This window comes from Colius striatus, chromosome 2, assembly GCF_028858725.1.
Source record: "Colius striatus isolate bColStr4 chromosome 2, bColStr4.1.hap1, whole genome shotgun sequence".
In the NCBI taxonomy this organism is placed as follows: Eukaryota; Metazoa; Chordata; class Aves; order Coliiformes; family Coliidae; genus Colius; species Colius striatus.
The window spans coordinates 70,694,859-70,715,877 of record NC_084760.1 but is presented as its reverse complement, the minus strand read 5'-3'; the positions used below and the strand labels follow the sequence as shown (position 1 = coordinate 70,715,877).

At 36.7% G+C, this 21,019-nt stretch overlaps 1 protein-coding gene across 12 annotated transcripts in view; it reads left to right on the top strand.

Annotated features, from left to right (window-relative positions):
- Positions 1–21,019, top strand: part of ACTN2 (actinin alpha 2) — a 68,158-nt gene that overhangs the window by 30,208 nt on the left and 16,931 nt on the right. For 8 of the 12 annotated variants that reach the window (XM_061989799.1, XM_061989797.1, XM_061989798.1 and 5 more), the window contains exons 4-12: positions 1,710–1,796; positions 2,873–2,960; positions 4,632–4,710; positions 9,091–9,172; positions 11,231–11,316; positions 13,941–14,033; positions 15,051–15,281; positions 16,409–16,556; positions 18,034–18,184. In XM_061989799.1, the coding sequence (XP_061845783.1) occupies positions 1,710–1,796; positions 2,873–2,960; positions 4,632–4,710; positions 9,091–9,172; positions 11,231–11,316; positions 13,941–14,033; positions 15,051–15,281; positions 16,409–16,556; positions 18,034–18,184 (1,045 nt within the window). Of the gene's footprint in view, positions 1–1,709; positions 1,797–2,872; positions 2,961–4,631; positions 4,711–6,361; positions 6,441–9,090; positions 9,173–11,230; positions 11,317–12,444; positions 12,531–13,940; positions 14,034–15,050; positions 15,282–16,408; positions 16,557–18,033; positions 18,185–21,019 lie in introns of all 12 variants that reach the window. The other 4 variants (XM_061989791.1, XM_061989793.1, XM_061989787.1 and 1 more) reach the window with 2 other exon arrangements.

Sequence of the window (21,019 nt, the reverse complement as noted above, 5' to 3'; positions counted from 1 at the left end):
TGAATTAATTGCCTGAAAATCAGCAATGCCTTCTGAGTATTTAAACTCATTTATTTTATATTTGAAGAAATTCTTCTTTACTGTATATACTTATCAGACATCTGATCAAAATGTAGTTAAATACTTGACAGAGGAGGTTGGAGGAGAGAGAATTAGCCACATGCCCTACTTGCCATTTGGTTTTGAGATTTGAAGATACTTGAGGTCCAATAAAATAATAGTAATGCCTGAATGGCAGGCAAAATGAGGTAAGAATTCTGAAAAATTGGTCTAGAACCCAAAGCAGAAAGGGGAAAAATAGCCATTTGTATATAAACTTAGATTATCACACTAACAAAGTAAGTAGAGAGTAGTGATAGGTGACATATCTCCTACCACGTTTGTTAATTCCATGGGTTCAAATGACAGCTTATCTCACATACTGCTGCAATTTAACTTGTATCTGAAGTCTTGGAGCTAGCAGCTGCTTTGTTCTGTAAAAGTTACCCCTGGATTCATGCAACTTTTAAGTAACAGAGCAACTGAATTTTCTGCTGGTACTTTATTGTCATTTGATGTTAAATTGAGGAAATTCCTTGTGCTATGAGTTCCTCCTGTCCCTTCCCTGGAACACCATTGGGCCCCCAGGCAGCCACAGCTGCTCCACTTTTTGAGAAAGGCTGGAAATGACTTTCAAGTAGGAGAGCAGCTGGTGCCTTCTCTGCTCTACTGCTCTTTTGGAGTAAGCTGACTGGAAAAGCAGTCTTCAGTTCTCTCTCATTGTTCCACCTCTTCCCCTTCCAGTGCTGTACCCTTCTTATCTTATTATGTTGTTGTGAGTCTCTTGCCATACTTTTAAGATTGGTCTAACATTATTACCACACTTCAATGGTCTGGAAATACATTTTTTGGGGTTGAGAAATTGAAGTAGTATAATTGTCCAAATTACAATGTGGAGCACTGGGTTCTGACTTGGTGTGTGAAAGGGGCTCCCATGTACGTGTGAGAACAGTTGGAGAAAGCACCTTCCTACTATCTGTATTGTAGGTAGACTCAAGCAGTATTGAAACAGTAGATAAGTTACAATAAATGAGAAACAATACATAAATGAGCATAGGTGTCAGACCTGTAAGACATTAGAATCTTATAGCTGTGTTTCAGAAATGCTTGGCAGGAAACTATATAGCTTAGTCTCAGAAGGTGCAGTCTTTGAGCTATTCTTAAGATCTAGTGTGTGCTGGTATGACAGGTGAAATTTTCAGAAAGTATAGGGGAACTTCTGAGTACTGTTTTATTAAAAAATAATACTGCTAATGTCCTGTGGTTTCTCAAAATTCAGAGTAGGACTATATTTTCTTCAGTTCCTTTGCATTTGAAAACAGTAAGGCTGATATTATTCAAACTTCAGTATTTCCCCTCAATCTCTCTCTAAAAAAAGTCAGCCTAAAAGGTAAAGATTTGAGACAGTTATAACTACCTGGAGGGCTTATATATCATGGAAGAGCTGAAGCGAACTTAACCTCAGTAATTTTCATCCCTATTGCCAGAGTAGCTCCAGCATGAGTTTGTGGAAAAATCAACCCAGATGAACTTTATGTAGATAAAGAATTATAGTAGAAATAAATCATATTTATTAGATACAATATCTTGTTTATAGAAATATATTATTAAAATAAGAGAAAACGGAAAACACATTCTAAATATTACTGCTATCTTTTTTTTCACCTTAGAAATTGTTGATGGCAATGTGAAAATGACACTGGGTATGATCTGGACAATCATCCTCCGCTTTGCTATCCAGGATATTTCAGTGGAAGGTATAGTAGTGCAACTATGTTAAATAATTATGAAATATAAAGACATTTTTATCTGAATTGTGCACAAGTGAGGTGAGTGTTTTCAAAATGAATGATTTTTTTTTCAAAGGAAATCATATTGCAATTTTCTTACCTGGTAACAAAATTGATTTCTCCTAACCTTGAGAGAGATCTCAAGCCAGCTTTCTAAATGCAGAAGCTCTGGGCATGTTTCTCAGTTACAGAGATAGAAGCATAACTCTGTTGATGAGCTTTGGTGCCCTCAGACTATGCTGTACCCTGTATGATAGTCCTATTTCCAAAGTACTTTTTTAGTCCTGTCTATTTCTCATATTTTTTGTAAATACTATCTGACTATATCCTCCTTCTTTCTATCTCTTTTTTTTTTTTTTTTCACCCTATGGCTTCAAGTTTGGTTTTTTTCTTAACTTTCACTTAGTAACTGACTCCAAAGGTGTGTTTGTAGTTACAATACCCTGTAAGTCAAGTCTATGCTGTGAAAAATCTAGAATTCTAGAAACTGATATTAATTTTCAACAAAAGTGGAGTAAATTAAAACTCTGCATACTGTCCTGCCCATAATTTGTGGGACATGAAGTATGGACCTAACAGTCTATTTGATTTTTTCTGTCCTTTACTAATGCATTCAGGTGCACACAGGGTTCAGATAATGAAGGTATTTCATCAGCACTTACACCTCCTGATAAGTAAGTGGACTGAGAGACTGCAAGCATATTTCATGTAGGCACCAAAACAATCTTTTATGCCTAGTTCTATTATATTTGTATGTGTATTTTTCCTCAAATATACATTCTGCTGTCCAACCAGTATAATTTCTTAAACTTCTAATATCCTGGAGTTATTGTGCAGGCAGAGATGGTAGTCTGAGATGTTTCAGTTGAGCTGAATGAGGCAAGGCAAGGCAAGGTCCACTTATATCTCTTAGGATTAAATGTTAGCTTATGCAAACCAGCCTCAGATGGCTAACCACATCTTGTTTAAGATGACAAGAAATTAATTACTTGAGCACTTTATACATTTTTTACTTTTTTTTAACTCCCTGGTGTCTTCTACAGAGACCTCTGCCAAAGAAGGGCTGCTGTTGTGGTGTCAAAGAAAAACTGCTCCTTACAGAAACGTGAACATTCAGAACTTCCATCTTAGGTAAGCTTTAACTATTTCAAGGGATAGAAGCAGTCTAAAATGTTTTAGCTCAAATTTTTTCCACAATTGTGTAGATATGTATTTCACTCTTCACTGCTAACTAGACTTTCTCGTGTTCTGTCTTCTTATTTTGATTAGCCTGTGGCATCTTCTATTTTTCATAGCTACATTTAAAAAAAAAAAAGATCCCTACTGCATACAGAATGACCATAATATTAAGTGTTCTTGATATATGGGAATATCTGAGTACTGCAGTATAGGGACTTTGCAAATGACTGCTTTCAAATGACAGTCACTGTAGATATAGACCGTTCCTAGCAAAAATGTGTGCAGATATCCCATTATGATGAATCAGTCTTTATTTTTTGTAACTTACCTATAAATTATGAGTAAAAAATGCACACAATACACAATAGCAGCACTTTAAACAAATTTGTTTTCAGAAGGTATGGTTCTCACATGCATCCACAGATGAATTTGTTTGATTTACAGTCCCTGATTTGCCTTTAAGATATCTGAAATTTGTAGCGTGTTATTTTCATTGAATATATAGAGGTATGGATGCAGAGTCTACTGTAAGTTACAGAATGAGAATCTTAGTATGTGTACATATATCTTGAATGAAAGTACTTTGATTAATGTTTAGGTTGACTGGCTCTTACAGAATGACTTTACAAAGGGCTGTCCAGGCCATTTTAGGCTATACTTTTTGGGAAAAAAAAAAAGCTTTTTGTTAGTTTAGTGCTCATTTTGATTCAATTTTATCTTCTGGATTATTTTATATCATACAATGTATGTATATTCTGCTTAATTGTATTACTTTGTTATTGGAGATGGTTTTGTTACTTGAAGGATCTACTCAGACATCTCAGTGGCAGGAATTTTAACCATTTAACATGTTTATTATTAAACAGTTGCTGCACAGAATGAGACCTCAAACCTAGTCCTAGTAACTTCATAAAGTGTTTACATGAAGAGTTTTTCAGAGTAACTGCTCCTGGCTGAAGGGAACTTCTCATAATCTTTCCCAAATAGATGTTGTCTGTAGCTCTGTTCATTGCTTATTCTTGCCTCAAAAGATAGTGAGCCTGAAGTCACACTGAAGTGTAAGAGCTCAGATCAAAGCCATATGATCAAAGTCATATGTGTAAAGTGTTTTAAATAAACTAAGCTGATTTATTACTTACTTCTATGAGCACAACATGGTTGTGCCATTAAAATTGTCTGAAATAACTGACACAGAAAACAACGATTACTTCAGCGAATTCAAGTGATTGCAGGTTAGCTCACCTTTTATTTTTTTCACAAACATGCTGTTTAATAGTTAACAGTGTGATGGGAGGTTATGCACTTTAATTGATGAATATGTACTCTAAGCTATCCGGGAACACTGCACAAATTGAAAGTTGAAATCAGTGACTGTTTCACATAATGTACACTGCCTAGAGAGTATTAGGGAGTCCTTAGGAAATATGGACTACTGAGCAAGATATTTATTACAGGAAAAAGTTTACAGTAACAGAAAAGCTCAAAGGGATGAAAGTTGACAAAACATTGTGTCAGGATTTCACAAGAGAATTCATATTTGATTTTGAGCTTTGATCAAGGATCAAACTGTATAATGCCATGACTTTATTAACTATTTTTTCCATTCTATTTTTTGTTGTAAAGCTGGAAAGATGGCCTTGGATTATGTGCACTTATCCATAGACACCGACCTGATCTTATTGACTACTCCAAGCTAAATAAGGTCATATGTCTGGGTGGTACAGCATGCTGTCCTGTAGTGATTTGGCTCACTTCTGGTTTGCTGAGCGTGTGTTCTAAAAGACAAGCTGAGGAGTGCATACTAATGCAGAACGGCTTTCTAAGCTTCCTTCAAAAAACCCAGTGACAGGTAGGAAAGGACCTTGTGACTGCCCTTGTGTCCTTTCCTTCCCATTAAAATGTTGTCATTATTTAATTGCAAATAATCTGCTTCTCAGCTGCCAGGCAGTTGATGACATCTTTTATGCTGCCCAATATGAATGTTAAATCAAATACATTGGAATTCTCCATTCACCTCTGGTAATATTGCAGAGTCCATCCTGATTTGTATCTGATGTACATGACTGTAGATTGCAGAGCAGTAAACAATGAGATGATGAGAAATCCTAAGATTCCTTAGAGCAAACACTGTCCTTGGTAATAAAGAGTACACAATAAGTTACTAGTCTTATATTGAAAATATTCACCAATTCTCAGGTTGTACTTCTACCTCTACTTCCAGTCAGCAGAAGCAAACCTGATATCCTAACTTCCTTAGGGAGTAACTCATGGAGATTACAGAAGTATTTCACTGTAGTGTGCTACCCACAGCGAAATGCATATTTTCTAAAAGATATCAGCCACTTTGGCTCGAGAGAGAGGAATGAGGAGCAAGTAATAATGTCAGAATTTCTAGATATCTTTACTGAAGAGTAAAACCTAGAAAGAAAGTGGAATGTTGTCGTTTCACGTTAGCTCTCAATACATACATGCCATTTTCTGCTCTCTGGAAGGAATGCATCTTGAGGTCTCATGTAAACACCAATAAAACAGAAAACTTAGACTTGGTTTTAACATACTAAGTGCAACTTTTCATTGATAAGAGAGATTGATAAATCATAGACTATCTTTTTGGTTCCATGCCTTTCCATTACAAATAGATTTTACCAGTGGAATCAACTGTTGTTAGAAAGCCTTTGATGAGAGAAAAAATAAATGAATGAAATTAAATTATTTGAAAACTTAGTCTGCTTTATATATGTTAAATTTATGCCGGGATCCCCAAGATCTGCAGTGACGAATATTAAATGAACATATTCCTAAACACAAAAGCTTTTAATTTAGACAGTTGTTAAGACAACTGCCAATCTGAAACAAAGGACAAAATATTAGCCATCAACACCAACATGTTCTCTAAATCTACATGCAATCTCTCCTATGAATATACAGATTCGTGAAATGACTAAGCTACCCGCCTCTGTATACACGTACACAAACATGACACAAACAGAAATTAGTTTAATGAAGTTTGTACTTTGAAAAGAGTACTAGAGTTTTGCAGTATAACCAACCTATATATGAGTGCTGAGAAAAGGGAGTAGAATTTAAGTCGATCTGCTTCAGCATTACTATTTCCCTCTTAGGGGTTTCCAAAATAAGAACAGGTCAGATTTCAAACTGAGGCTGAGCCGTGGCACGTAAAGCACATGCAGAAAAATCCTAAAATAGAACTTGCTTTTCTGACCTGGCTGTGTTTGATTGACTGCTCATTTTGGTAATATTAACAGCTGTCTTGGTGTCTTGTTTCTTGGTTTCTTATCTCCTGCATGCTGTCCTTTCTTTTCCTCACCAATGCGTTTTGTGTGAACTTGTAGCTGGAAAGATGGCCTTGCTTTCAACGCCCTTATCCATAGACACAGGCCTGATCTTCTTGACTATGACAAGTTAGATGAGGTATTTCTTTAGCTGTAGCAGATGTTGTGGCTTGTAGTTTTATTTAAAAGGATGAGTGATGGAGATCTCCAATTATTCAGAAGTTGTTAACAAATATGAAGTGCTCATCATTCATTCGTGTTTTATCCTAGTCAATAGGTCTCACTTAGAGTATACTCAGATTTAGAGTATTTAGTATACTCTAAATCTTAGAGTGTACTCTAAATCTCACTTAGAGTATTTTTGTCCCATTTAATTTCAGTACATTTTTGTTTACACGTTTAGTAGTTGTGTTACACACACAGTCCTGTGTAATAGCAAAAATATGTTCATGGGTTTTTTTTCGTCAATGATGCATAAAACTGCTAAATGATGATAGAGTGAGAACTTGGTTAGAGACATCATTTTCTATTATACATATATTATTAAATATCAAAATTTAAACTGTTCTTTATAATATATTTTATTGTATGTAGCTTTTAAAGGAAAGGCTATCTAATACAATATGTTTGTAGAAAGAGATGTCATGGGCATTACTACTTAAGATTGTGGTGGTTCAGCCAGGTGTCCACCAAGTCATAATATCACTCCCCCTCCTAAATTGGACAGGAGAGAGAGAGAAATATAACGAGCAGTTTGCAAGTCAAGATAAAGACACATTGATCACTCAGCAATTAGCATCACAGGCAAAACAGACTCAACTTGGAGAGAAAAAGGTTTGATTTATTAAAGGAAAAAGAAGATCAAGGACATGAGAAATAAAACTTAATCTTAAAACACATCCCCCCACCCCTCCCTCTTCCCACGACCCTCCTTCCTTCCTCACCAGCAGCATAGTGGATGGAGTATGGGGGTTGTGGTCAGTTCATTACAGATGGACTTTGCCTCTGCTTCTTCTCACACTTCCCACTGCTACAGTGTGGGGTTCCTCTCCATGGGAGACAGTCTCACGAACTTCTCCAGTGTGGATCCTTCCCATAGGCTACACTTCCTCACAAACTGCTCTGGCATGGGGCCTCCCACCGGTGCAGCTCCTCACACACTGCCCCAACATGGGTCATCCCACTTGAGAACAGTCCTTCAGGCACCTACTGCTCCAGTCTGAGTCCCTCACAGGATCACAAATCCTGACAGCAAATCTGCTCTGGTGTAGGCTTCTCTCTCCACACAGACTACCAGGTCCTGCCAGGAACTCACTCCAGGGTGAGCTTCCCGCAGAGTCACAGCCTCCTTCAGGCATCCACCGGCTCTGGTGTGGGGTCCTCCACGGGCTGTAAGTAGATCTCTGCTTCCTGGTGGCCTCCATGGACTGCAGGGGCACAGCTGCCTCACCATGGGCTGCATCACAGGTCACGGAGGAGTCTTTCTTCCAGGGCTTATGCACTCTCCTCCTGCTCTCCACTGATCTTTGTTTAAAGAAGCCACCCCTGCAGCTCCTTCTGCTACCAAAAATCTTGGCCTAGGCAAAACTACTACAGTGATATATGTATATACATGAGGAACAGACTTCTGAGAAATGTATATATTGCTGTGATTCTGTAGTAAGTAATTTTACTAAGTTAATTTCAAAGTAAGAAAAGAAACACGACTGAGACTAGATGTCTTTCTATAAAGGGTTTGTATTCAAATGGAAGCCCTGGAAATTCCCTTCAGAAAACCTGTTAACCTGTTTCTTCAATGCCCTCCAGTGTAACTTTGCTTTTCTGTGTCGTATTTTCTCAACTCCTCCCTGTGACAATGGTATTTTTCAAAGTGGCTATGATCATTTAGCAGTTTGTGAATATGTGAAAATAATAACAGCATTCATGGTATGAATCTCCATTTCACATAGGATGTTTTCTCTCCAAGGTGATAGGAGAAAGCTGTCTTAAAAACAGTCCTGATTTGACATGCTATTCCACTGTCAGCAATAGCTGTCTGTAGCATGTCTGTAAGACATGAAATGTGTGCTGTTTATCTGAATTGTGCTTACTGCTTCCTTTCTCTTTCCTTTGAAAACCAAAATAAAATACTCAATATCAGAAGTTCTTGAATTCTGACATGTCTAAAATTTTATTTATAGAGGCACTACAGATTTATCTGTCCAACCCAAAAGTGTGAAGTTTTGCTCCTTCTGGAGAAGTGTTCTTCTGTCTGTATTTGCTTCTTCTCAGGCATGCACTTGACTAACAGAGAACTTGGTAGAATTCATATCTCTGTAATATAACATATTGTAGGTATGAAGCATGCAGGATTAACTTTATGATGGATGGTCTAGTATAGCCTACTAGACCAATGGCCTTGTGACTGTGTGTATTACTGCTGTACTTCATTCAGAATTAGCTCAGAATTACAAGCATACACTTACAATATAGATATATAATAGATATAATAATATATAACATATCACAAATAACATTGTAGCAAAGATACATTATCTATGTTACCCTACAGAACACGTTTGTAGCAGAGTCCTAGTGGTACATAATAGCTTATTAAAGTTTTCTTTTTGAAAGTATAGCAGTAGGTAGATGAAAACTTCATATACCTAGACCCTGCTTTTTGAAGAGCAATAGTTGTGATTCCAGTTTACAGCTTGGATAAACAAAAAAAGTTTTAGTGTACCTACTGTAGTCTTCCTTCAAGGAGAAAATTCTATCTTTGATCAGTTGTACTTACTTCTTTAATGCAGGATGACCCCATAGGAAATATCAACCTTGCCATGGAAATTGCTGAAAAGCATTTGGATATCCCTAAGATGTTGGATGCAGAAGGTGAGTTATATCTTACTGCAGTTACTCACAAGCAGGAGACATTAAGACATCTTTTGTTTTGTATGCAGCATGTTGTTGACACTCCTTCCACATGAATCATAATGATGCAACTAGCTTTGCCTTTAAAAATGTTTTCCTTCTTGTTCCTATGTATTGGATAATTTATTTTACTTTACTTTTTGCTTCATTCCTTATTGTTTGTATTTATTATGGTACTTTGGTCCCTAACTTCTGCCCCACTGTTATAATTGAGATAAAATGCGGGATCAAAATATAATCCTTGCCTTTAAGAAATTAAAATGTAAGTCTAATAAAGGGAAATAGAACTATGAGCAGTTTAAAGCATATTCACTTTTTAAAATATTTAAGTGAGAAAGCCAGAAATAGAAATAGAAGTACAGAACTTTCAAAATATGCTAACATGCCTCCTATGAAGCTACGTTGAGGGAAGATTTTTGGGTTTTTTTTTAACTGTAAACCTTTTGCAATTATAGTTTTAACAAACAGTTTCATGTTTGGCTTCTCCAATAACATTTATAGTTTTTTGACAAATAACAAATAAATATTTGTTAAAGTTTCCTGAATTTCTTCAAGATAACCAAACTTTTATACTCCAGGCAAAAAAATGATGCCAAAATACTGGAATTTACCTACACTACTTCAAAGCATTCTTCTCTAAGTGTGCAGACTCTGCACTAGTGGCATGTCAGCAGTGATAACACAGCAAATATCCAGAGAACTCAAACTGACTGTATCTGGTCCTCTTGAAGTCTTTGGTGGAAAAGTTGGGCCAATACAGAATGACTTAGAAAACATAGGTTATAAACTCTTCATTGAAGAGGTTCTTTGTTTCACCTTCATGCTTCAAAACTGTTTTGATCTTTTGAATTGCAGTTCACCTTTCAGGCACCAAATCATTTTACCCTGAAATACTCAGCAAGGAATAAACAGAAGTACTATCTCCTTACCATTGAACACTTTCTTTTGTCGTTCTCCTTTCATCATTTTTTTCCTCTTCACAAATGATGTAAAAGTCCTTTTTTCCCTCATCACATTTTCTGCATGTTCTAGCCCTTAACTTACTATTCTCCTTCTTAACGGGAGGTGAGAGGAGGAAAAGAAATCACACTTCTTTTAATACCTTCCAAGTATTCACCTTCACTTTTTACTCTACTTCCACTGTGTTCTGAGCATAAACATTTTGTTCACAACTATGTGAAGTAAATACAAAATCAGTAAAAATGTTGGTCCTGAACTTAGAAATCTCTGTTAATCTTGGAAATTGTCATCTCTTTCCTGGGTCTTTCCACACCAGTGTCTTCCCACTCCTTACACTGGCAGGAATCCTTGCAGCTTTCGCTGGCATTATTCATTACTTAGTCATAACTGGTATAAAATCACTTTTTTCTACCTTTCTTTGTTAGGTATTGAAGAGGTCCATTTTTACCAGTATGCCCATATCTTGATTGCACTCTATGCCTTTACTGTTTCTTTCCGTAACAGGGACAAAGCCACACAAGCCAAACTCTCCTGTGATTTATGCTGTAAACTAAAAAGACAGACTGGCACAGGAATTGGAGAACTGTTGCTATCCAAGCTTTTCTTAGCATAACATGTATTCATGGAGTGCAGGTTTCCAGTATATACCAATGCCCTGTCAGCCACAGGGCCTCTGTGCTAATATATGCTGTATGCATTGTTGTTGATGGCTCTGGAATGCTAGTGATTTAGAAAAAGTTGCTTTGGAGTGACATTGAACCCAGTAGATCTACCAGCCATGCCATCTGGTTGGAAGTTTCCACAAACAGAAGGTAGTAATACCCTTCTCTACAGTCTCAGCATTCAGATGTTTTTCCATTTCAGGGAGAGTTGTATCTTTCCCGTGTATGGCTTCCTAAAGTGTAGGTAGTTTTTCACCGACTTTAGTAAACAAATGCAATCTGAATAATGGTGTATTTATTTTGAATCCTTACAGCACTGAGGTAGCATCATCCGCATAATCTGGCAAAAGTATCTTGTGAGAATTTCTGAGCAGTTAACCCTCTTCTCTCTACACAGATGTAGTAAACACTGCCAGGCCTGATGACAGAGCCATTATGACTTATGTTTCCTGTTACTACCATGCATTTGCTGGTGCTCAGAAGGTGAGATTGTACAAGATCGATCAGATCTCATCCTTCACCTTCTGTCTAGTTTCATTCTGCAGTTTTTCCTCTTCTGATCTTTTCCTCACTAGTTACTAGTTACCTTAGAGCTGAGATCATTTCCTGTGGGCTGATTTTCTTTGTGAGCCATTGTCCCAGTAGAGCTAGTACTAGGCTATCCATTTGTTCCATAGAAACAAACCTTCCTGTCTCCTCTTTCTGTATGTTTACTAATAATATCCAGTAGGTTTTTGACAGCTGGTTACTAAATCAGTTAGAAAATGTTATTGTCTTTAATTGAACTTACCTGCATTCATTTGAAGCACCTTTAAAAAATACAAAGTGAAAATAAGCTCATAGTGAAGAAAACAATTTCAATAGAAGAATGCCATCTTTTTTCTCCCTGCTGGATATTATTCCTGCTACAGGTGCCAATATTATCTCATACCAGATGCTCAGAAAATAAACCCTTCTCTTACACTTTCAGGATTGTTTTTAAAATGTTAGATGCTCAATGGTAAGTACATAAAAGGTTGCTACTATGCAAAATATACACAGCAACGTACATGAACACGTCAGAAGAGCTCTGGAATCACATCATAATGAAGAGTAGGAAAATTTTAAAAAGCAAAGCAGTCAGAGTTGGACATATTACAAATATTAGTAATATAAAGAATACTGATTATATAAAGCTAAGGTTATAACTAATCCACATGCAACTTCCGGAGAACATTTCCCCTAATCCAAATATCATCTGTCTTTCCTATATGTTAGTGAAAAATACCCCGTATTCTAAGTCATCAGACCTGTGTGTGCCACTTCTTAAGCCGATAGTCCTGGTAAAATTAAGGTAACTCCTCCAGTGACAATACTGCAGGATCAAGCTTAATAAAAAAATCCATTGCATCGTAAGAGTTTATATTGCATTTCTAATGTGTGGGTTTTTTTGTCAACATCAATCAATCTGACACTAAATTTATAACAGCTTTGTAGAGTTTCTAGAGTACAGAACAATGGGCAAGAAAACAATCATCATGAAAATATGTTGTGCTTTCATTTATTCATCCTGTTTTCTACTATTCTTTTGTTGTTGTTGTTGTTGTTTTCATTTCTCCCCGGCTCTTGTAGATATTGTGAACACTCCCAAACCTGATGAGAGAGCTATCATGACATATGTGTCCTGCTTCTACCATGCTTTTGCTGGAGCAGAGCAGGTATTAATCAGGTTGCTGTGTTTTTCATTGGTTATTTCACATTTCCACTAGTTTGTTAAAAATCACTAATTTAGTAATTTGTGATTTTGATTCACTATTGCAAGTATTACTTGAGCACTAATACTTGTTTTTAACCAACACTTGAACCTGTTTTGGTTAAATGTTGTGTAGCAAGTTGAACTTATTTAATTCCAAAGGAGATTTCTGTTTCTCATTTTCGGTCTTTATTTGGTGATTATAAAGACTATTTTAGAAAAACTGTATTTGAAGATACTATGAACTGGACTTGTTTGTTGCTACATCAACATCTTAAGCATTTGCTGCATAGATGAATGTAAGATGCAGAAAGGCAGAGAAGACATCCAACACAATATTTGTTCCAGATTCCCACCGAAGCCAGTAGGATTATTTCTGGATCAAAATACTAGTATAAGAGGCAACAACAGCAGCAGCAGATCTGTTACACAGGATGGAACTCTGAACTTACAAATGTGGCATTTCCTATTGTTCTACTTCATATATTTCTAGCCTATAAATGACCATAATACAATTTTTCAGGGGGAAAAAAAGAACTCCTAAAGTAGTTGATACTTTTTCCTTCATCCTTAGGATTTAATTTTCCTTCCTGTCTAGTAGGCCCCCTACACCTTATCACAGCACAGAAATGCTATTGTGTCCTCTTTCTTCTGGGTATGAAGAGTTTGCCACCCATGTAAAAAGGTAGATTCCACATACTTTATAACACAGGAGTCTGTAGAGGTATTTATTTGATTGAATTTACTACAGACTCACATTTGGCAGATCTGTGTAGATGTATGATGTCAAACTATTAAAGTAATTTTCAAATATGGCAGAGCTAGGTAGTGCCATCACAAATAAATTTGTCAGGAGTCAGGAAAAGGTTTTCTATCAGCAGTTGAGCTGCATATATTCTCCAGGAGGTGTGTGTGTATAAATATAAATATATATGATATGCAGATATAGAATGGTCTGGGGCTCCTAAATTACATGGGATGTCTTTCCACCGTGACTAACCAATCTAATATTTTTTTGTGTGTGATTTAAAAAAAACCCAAACAAACCTAATAAAATAACTTTAAGAATTACCTAAGTCATCTTTGAAAACAAAAGATTTATTAGACAGCTGTAATGACAGTATGAAATTCCCCCTTGTATTCCCTTCGTTGTACAACCAGGTGACTTCTGTGCTGATCTGTGGCTTATTTGGGCCTCTAGGATCTGTGACTACAGTAGAGTTAATATATATATATAAGTAACATGGGAGCACAAATCAACAGCTATAAAACAATGTGATTTTTATTTGCAGCAGCAACATTCTATTTCTCCAAGCTTATACCTTTCTCAGAAGGTGTTTATGAGTATGTCCTGTTTATTTGTTTTGTTTTACAGGCTGAGACTGCAGCTAACCGGATCTGTAAGGTGCTTGCTGTGAATCAGGAAAATGAGAGGTTGATGGAGGAGTATGAGAGACTAGCAAGTGAGGTAAAGATAGCTGTATTTCTAACACGGTGATAATTATATTCATTAAATACTGAAAGCTGAAAAATTCACGCACTGTCTGCAAGATATCAGGGTGAAGACACTAGGAGGGTAAACCTCACAGTGTTAGGGTACAAAGCTCAGTTTCCCAAGATATCAAGGTTCTGATGACTCCTTTGCCACAGACTTTGTATGTGACCTCCAGCAAGTTTCTCAGTCTTGTTAATGCACCAGAAAGAGTATTTTGGGGGCTGCCATCAGTCTGCCCCAAGACCAGGCTTGCTGTCTTCATAATTTCCATAGATAGCCATACTTCACAACATGTGAAACATACAGGATCCTGTCATTCCAAGCAAGCCAGTTGGCTTTGTATACTACAAAGCGTACCTGGATAGAGTGCTCACAATGCATCTGTGAACTCAGACAGCAATTAAAGGAAGAAGGGAGCACATTGTGCTCCTCCTGTCCTTTCTTGCTAAATAGAAAATTTTTTGAGTCAAGGCTACAGATGGGTAGTGCACAAGTGAGAGCTCCTTTGTCTTTAATGCATAACCAGCAAAAACATACTGAGATCATAGACACAATAGTGGAAAATAGTGGTACCTTGGTACTAACAGATTTCTGAGTGAAAATTTTTACATGACCTGAACTACTTGGCTGATGTGTGATCTCAGAACTATGACCACTTGAAACAGCAAGACCAATACATTTGAAAGTGGCAAGTGATTTGGGGTAACTCAGGTTTAGAGTAATTAGCTAGAGACACTGTACATGTGTGTTCATCTTTCTGAAAATCAGAATACTTGTAGAAATATCTAGACTATCTGGGCAGATAATATTTTTCAGCTTTGAAAATCTTTCAGCTTTGAAAATCTTATGCTTACTTGCTGTTAAAGTACTGATACCAAATGAAGCCAATAATATTAAAACGGAGCAAACTTAATCAGGATTTGTGTGTTCTGTATGATTTTGACTGCTTTTCCATTGCCTTTATTTCAACTGTTTGTGTTGATTTGAAAGCTTTTAGAATGGATTCGCCGGACAATTCCTTGGCTGGAAAACAGGACTCCAGAAAAAACAATGCAGGCTATGCAAAAGAAATTAGAGGACTTCCGGGACTACCGCCGCAAACACAAACCTCCCAAAGTCCAAGAGAAATGTCAACTGGAGATCAATTTCAACACTCTGCAGACAAAACTGAGAATCAGCAATCGTCCAGCTTTTATGCCATCAGAGGGAAAAATGGTTTCAGTAAGTGAAGGAAGCATCAATATTCTGTTCTCTTTTTTGATCAAGGTTCTCACAAAAATTTCAATGTGAAGGATTAAAATGCCATTTTAAGTCATCCTCAGAAACTTCGGTTTGTTGTACTTTATCAACATCTAGTCACTCATTTTACATGGTCCATTTCATTCTAGAATCTTTCTTTCTTTTAAGCATGCTGCTGCCTCTTTGAAGGCTTTCCCCAAGAGCAAACTGTCTCAAGATATGAGATAATTATAAAACTTCCTTTGAGAGTGTTATCAATACTTCTCTGTCAATGAGGCCAAATATTATTTATTTGAGCAAAACTCTCAGTGGTTTCACTAACATTTTGTTCATCAGACTTACAGACACAGACGTTGCTCTATATATGTTTCTGCTTTTAAAATGAAATTTTGTTTTCTTTTATCTGTGGAGAACAGTCAGTACCAAGAATTCTCATTTGCTGATAAGTATTGTGAGTTGAATGTGAATAAAAAAATTCCCTGTGGAATATAGCAAACCTGTTTCTGTACTCTGTTCTATCATTGTGTTTTGGTTGCTCAAATTTGATAAACAGACTATTGCACTATTTGAAAAGGGCCATTGTCCATTCCTCATACGCAGAAAATAAGTGGCCTGTTGCTTTAATTCCCTACTCATGTCTTTAAGTTTCCAAGGAAGCTCACAACACTGTGCACCACAGAAAGTGACATAAGTTAGTATTCCAGATAAATATGCACCAAATCCTCTTCACACTAATAATTTTGCTATTATCAACTTCCATGAGCAAAGCACTTTTATTTTGATAAAAGACAGACATGTCAGAACGTGCACCTTGTAAAATGGGAGGTAAAAGCAACATATCATGAAGACACTGAACTTCCGCTATGCTTGGAAGCTGTTTATGTAGGAGCTCCTTTCATGAACCTGCAATAGGTCATGTTACTAGAAGCAGATGTCCGAACTACAAGACTTTTGAGCTCCCTAACAACATTTTCTGTGATTCTGTGGTTTTACAAAACCTGGACATAAAACTCCTCTTCTTGAAGAAAAATTGTGAATGAATCAGAAATCTACAAATTTAGAAAGGGATTATAGTTTCATCCGCTCTCTCCTGTGTATTCTATTTACAGGATATTGCTGGCGCTTGGCAGAGACTTGAACAAGCTGAGAAAGGCTATGAAGAGTGGCTGTTGAATGAGATACGAAGGCTGGAAAGACTTGAGCACTTGGCTGAGAAATTCAGGCAGAAGGCTTCCACTCATGAACAGTGGGCATATGGTGAGCAGAGATGGCTTTAATGTTTTAGTATTGAGGGTTGAGCTACCAGTGCTGAATGCTTGCCATCCACCTAAAATAATACAAATAAAATTGCAGTGTTTGATGACTATGGTCATTATCCTAACTTGCAGGCATATTGCTAAAGAAATGTAACTGTAAAAATCATACACTTGAGGTAATGAGTTAAACTTAATGGGAATATTCAGCATTTGAATAGAGTCGGTTACTGCTAACGCATTCCTGTGTATTTGTACACCAGCCGCCCAACCAGGAGTGAAGTGACACCAATGGTTAAGTGTGAAATTGTTAACAGAGTTGTTCTGAGTTGATTAACATTTGATCATAATGGTGTTTTGAATAGTCCACATAAGTTATATGATAATGGACTCATTCCTGCTTTGCTCCATACCCTGAATTACACCCCATGGCCAGTTCTGATTTTTAATGGTAACCTTTAATGTGTAGTTGTAATAGCTATAGGACCATAGATTCACATAAATTTTTTTTGAGATCGTTAAACATGGATCTGCTCTATCATCCTCTTGTTTGCCTGATACCAGTCTTCCTGTTTCTATCATGCTTCTGGCTTTTCCCAGCTACAACATTTTCACACTGTGAAAGTAAACCACAGTGCATCCCATAACACACCTGCTGGAAGCATATAAGGCTGTAAATGGCTGCCAAGCATACACTAGAAAGCAAACAACAGTATTTGTCAGCCCTGAGAAAGCTCTCTTTCTGAGCATAAGCTACTCTCAGTGACATATTATGGCTATTATGCCAGCAAAACTTCACACAAGCTGGTACTCAGCAAGTGAAACAAAAGTCCTTTCTGTGTGTAGAATTCACAAAGCTGTGTAATGTCATGTGGTGAGCTGCAGTTGTAGGGGCTGTCTCTATAGATTCAGTTGTCCTATACAGCAGCTACCTAGGAATAATATTTCATTTTCTAATTTACTCTATGTTTCTTTAGCCTTTTGTAAATGGGTTGGCATTTTCCTCTTAAAATTCAGTGTTTGGTACAAAGGGCAGCCATACATCTCAATTTTTTTTTTTTTTGGAAGTACTGAAATAAATAATGGATCTAAGGCAGAAGATGAAAAAGAATAACAGATCATTAGTAAAAGTGAAGCTGAGTGTAGCAGTGTGATTTCTGGTTTCGTAAGTTGACTTACAAAAGACCTCACAACAGTTGAGAGCCCCTGTTTTTGCCTATGTACCATTTTTATGCCAGTTTCTCAAGCAATGTAATACTCCCTATTTTAGGCCTAGACAAAAATCAAAGAATTACTGAGAGATCTTTAAAAATATCTATTTCTAATTAACACTGTTGTGCTGACAGTTTGTTACCGATTTCAGTGGAGGGAAATACACTTGATTTTCACCATCTCCCAGTTTAAAAAAGTTGACTAGATTTGTAATTGTTCTAATCAATAAATTAGTAAAAAACTGACTATATTTTAAATTCCACTTTCAGGCAAAGAGCAGATCTTACTTCAGAAGGATTATGAATCTGCTTCTCTGACAGAAGTCCGCGCCATGTTAAGGAAACATGAAGCTTTCGAGAGCGATTTGGCTGCTCACCAGGACAGGGTGGAACAGATCGCTGCCATTGCCCAGGAGCTGAAGTATGTTCCATTTAAAGGCTTGCAGCTGCTGACATTTAACTTTGTGATAAACTCTTTCCAATGAATTTGATAGTGTCATAGGTACCGACGTAAGAATTCCAGAGATAGCTTCATAACTATATTATCTGAGCTGGTTACTGAGACCTTTCCCTCATCTTCCCCTTACCTTCAACCAAATATAGATATTAACAGACCAAAATTATTTTTAAAACCCCATTTTTTTAGCATTGAGTCTACTGATGAGTCCATTACATGTTGACGGGAATCATGGAGATGTTTATTTCTCAATTCATATGGTCTGCTGCGAGGTACTGGTTATGAGTTGTTAACTTTGAAAATAACTTCACTCAGACAAGTATATTAATCCTTTCAACAGGCTTCATATTCCTAAATCAACTCTATAGTGACTAATGCACTGACTTCTGAAGATTTTGTTGTCTTGAACTGTCCAGTTACTCTGGCTAAACTCTGTTTTTATTGAAGGACCTTGATTTTGTTTGTGGGAAGATTGTTAATTCATCTGTGAAGCAGTTTTGTCAGCAAAGCTCTGCCCAGACTGACAGGACTGATGTCCCTATTCTGGTAATCTGTGTGTGTACATCAAGCTAAGCACATTTGATTTTTTTAATCTTATGCAGTTAATTGCAGGGGTTTTGTACTCTAAATCAGTGGTGCTACTCCTGATCTTAGCAGTTTGGCACATACTTAAATTCATTGCTCACCCGAGGTATAAATCTGTAAAGATAACAGGAATACATCTGTGGTAGTAGTTGAAACAAGAGCCAAGATCAAAACTCTCTAATTCCAGCCCTTGGCTTCATTTCTCCAAGTTTCAGTTTCTCACATTCTTGAATAAGCAAAACAGTTACTACTCAAAAACCAAGTGTTAGAAACATGCCCTGTTTTAATTTGTGAAGGACGATGACTCATAAACAGCTCCATGTTCATAAAAAATTTAAAAATCAGAGAGTTGTCTAAAAATGTAGTTTGTACTTTACAGCAGCAGCAGTTGCAGTAATTGTATGATTCAAATGCATTTAGAAGAAAAATCCTATTTTTAAGATTATTTAAAGGAGGAAAAGTAAAGCATAATGGACAGAGTAACTACTGATTTTTAGTGTGAAAGAAGTCTGAAAAACAGAGAATGGAGATTTCACTGAGTACATGATCTTATGAAACACCTTCTGGCACACCTTGATGTCTGTTGTGGATTAATTTGTTTCCTCTTTATACTAAAGAAACTTTCTGAAACACCTAATTATTGTTAATTCGGCTTTGGTTTTACAAGTGATGAGAAACTTTGAGAATGTGGTATACATAGCACAGCATCTGTTTACCAACATTTTGAACTCTTGTGTCCTTTACCTCTGGTGGGGCCAGTGAACACTGTATCCTGTCTATTTTAGGATTGTCTCTTCTCAATTGTTTCAGTAATTTGCTGTATGAAATGAAAAAAGCTATCTGTGGCCTGGGCTGCAAAGTTGCTGAAAATCCATTGGCTTTAGAGATGCTGTACCTTGACTTCTCTGCTGCTCTATATAATGAGGCTCTCAATGCCTCGTTTTCACCAAGACTCTATAGCTCAATTATGCCCTTAGAGCACACTGAATGAGAGGTTATAAAGGTCCAGTTTTATTACTAGCTGCAAACAAAATAGGCAGCTTCTATTTAAACACTGAATTTAATTATTCAGACATAATTCATCACACAATGAAATTATGAAGGAAAACACTATATCCTTTCTCCATTCCTATTTATTGAAGTCAAGGTGGGTATTTTTTTTCTTGGGTTTTGATCACTGGATCAAGCCCTTACAGAAATCAGCATCATCTGTATCTAAGTTCCAATTCAGTACGCCAGGTTTTGTTTCAGCTCCCTAATGGTGTCATTTCAAAGCAGAACTTTGAAACCTTGAACTCTACCAGTTGTAGTATTCTGTATGTCCTGATATTTTCTGCTGCAGCAGCTCAATCCACTGTGTGCTTAAGGTTAAACTTGCTATGAGCTCTCTGATTGGTACTATTTAGATAAAGGATTTATCTTATGCATGTGTGCAAGCAGATGATCCCAGTCATAACGTTGCTATGAAATTGTGGTGTTCCTTGGAAATGTGGCATGACAAAGCTTAGATAGGGCTATACACAAAGCTAGAGAAGTCAGGCATTACTTAAAAGGAGATTTACCATTTATGACATTGCAAATGCTCAATAGAACCTGAGTGAGCTGTACTATGAAATGCCATGTTAATTAATGATATTGAGTGCTCATTTAAATATTTTCAATCATTCAGATAAAACTTTTGGAACGCAGCTTCCTGCATACTCGGCATTCCACATATAGCAACTTATTTTAAGCCAAGAAGACCACTATCTGTAAAACTGATTTGGCAAACTCTTTTGCTTCTGAAAACCTGGTCTCAAATTGTGCTTACATGCATGATTCACATGAGCCTGGTCCTGAAGCAGTGCTAAAGCATATTGCTCAGCAGGTTATTTTTATGACACTATCACTGTTCATAAAATGAGCTCATAGTTCATTGCTTCTCTGGACCAGGACAAATTTTAACTAAATTTTTAGTTCTTTACAGATTAGATTGAAATACTTGTAAGATCAATAGAAATAGCTTAATAATTTTTGAATTCCAAAGGCTGTAGATTTCAGATAACCAAATAAATAGAAATGACTGTTCTCTTATGAGATCTGTAACACACATGTAGCAGTACTTTGTGCATGCATAGGCAAAACTTTTTCCAGAAAGTGAAATCTAGCTTCTTCACAGTTCAATGTTGAAAATGAATTTAAACCTTTATTTCCAAGTAAATAATCTCCTATGAG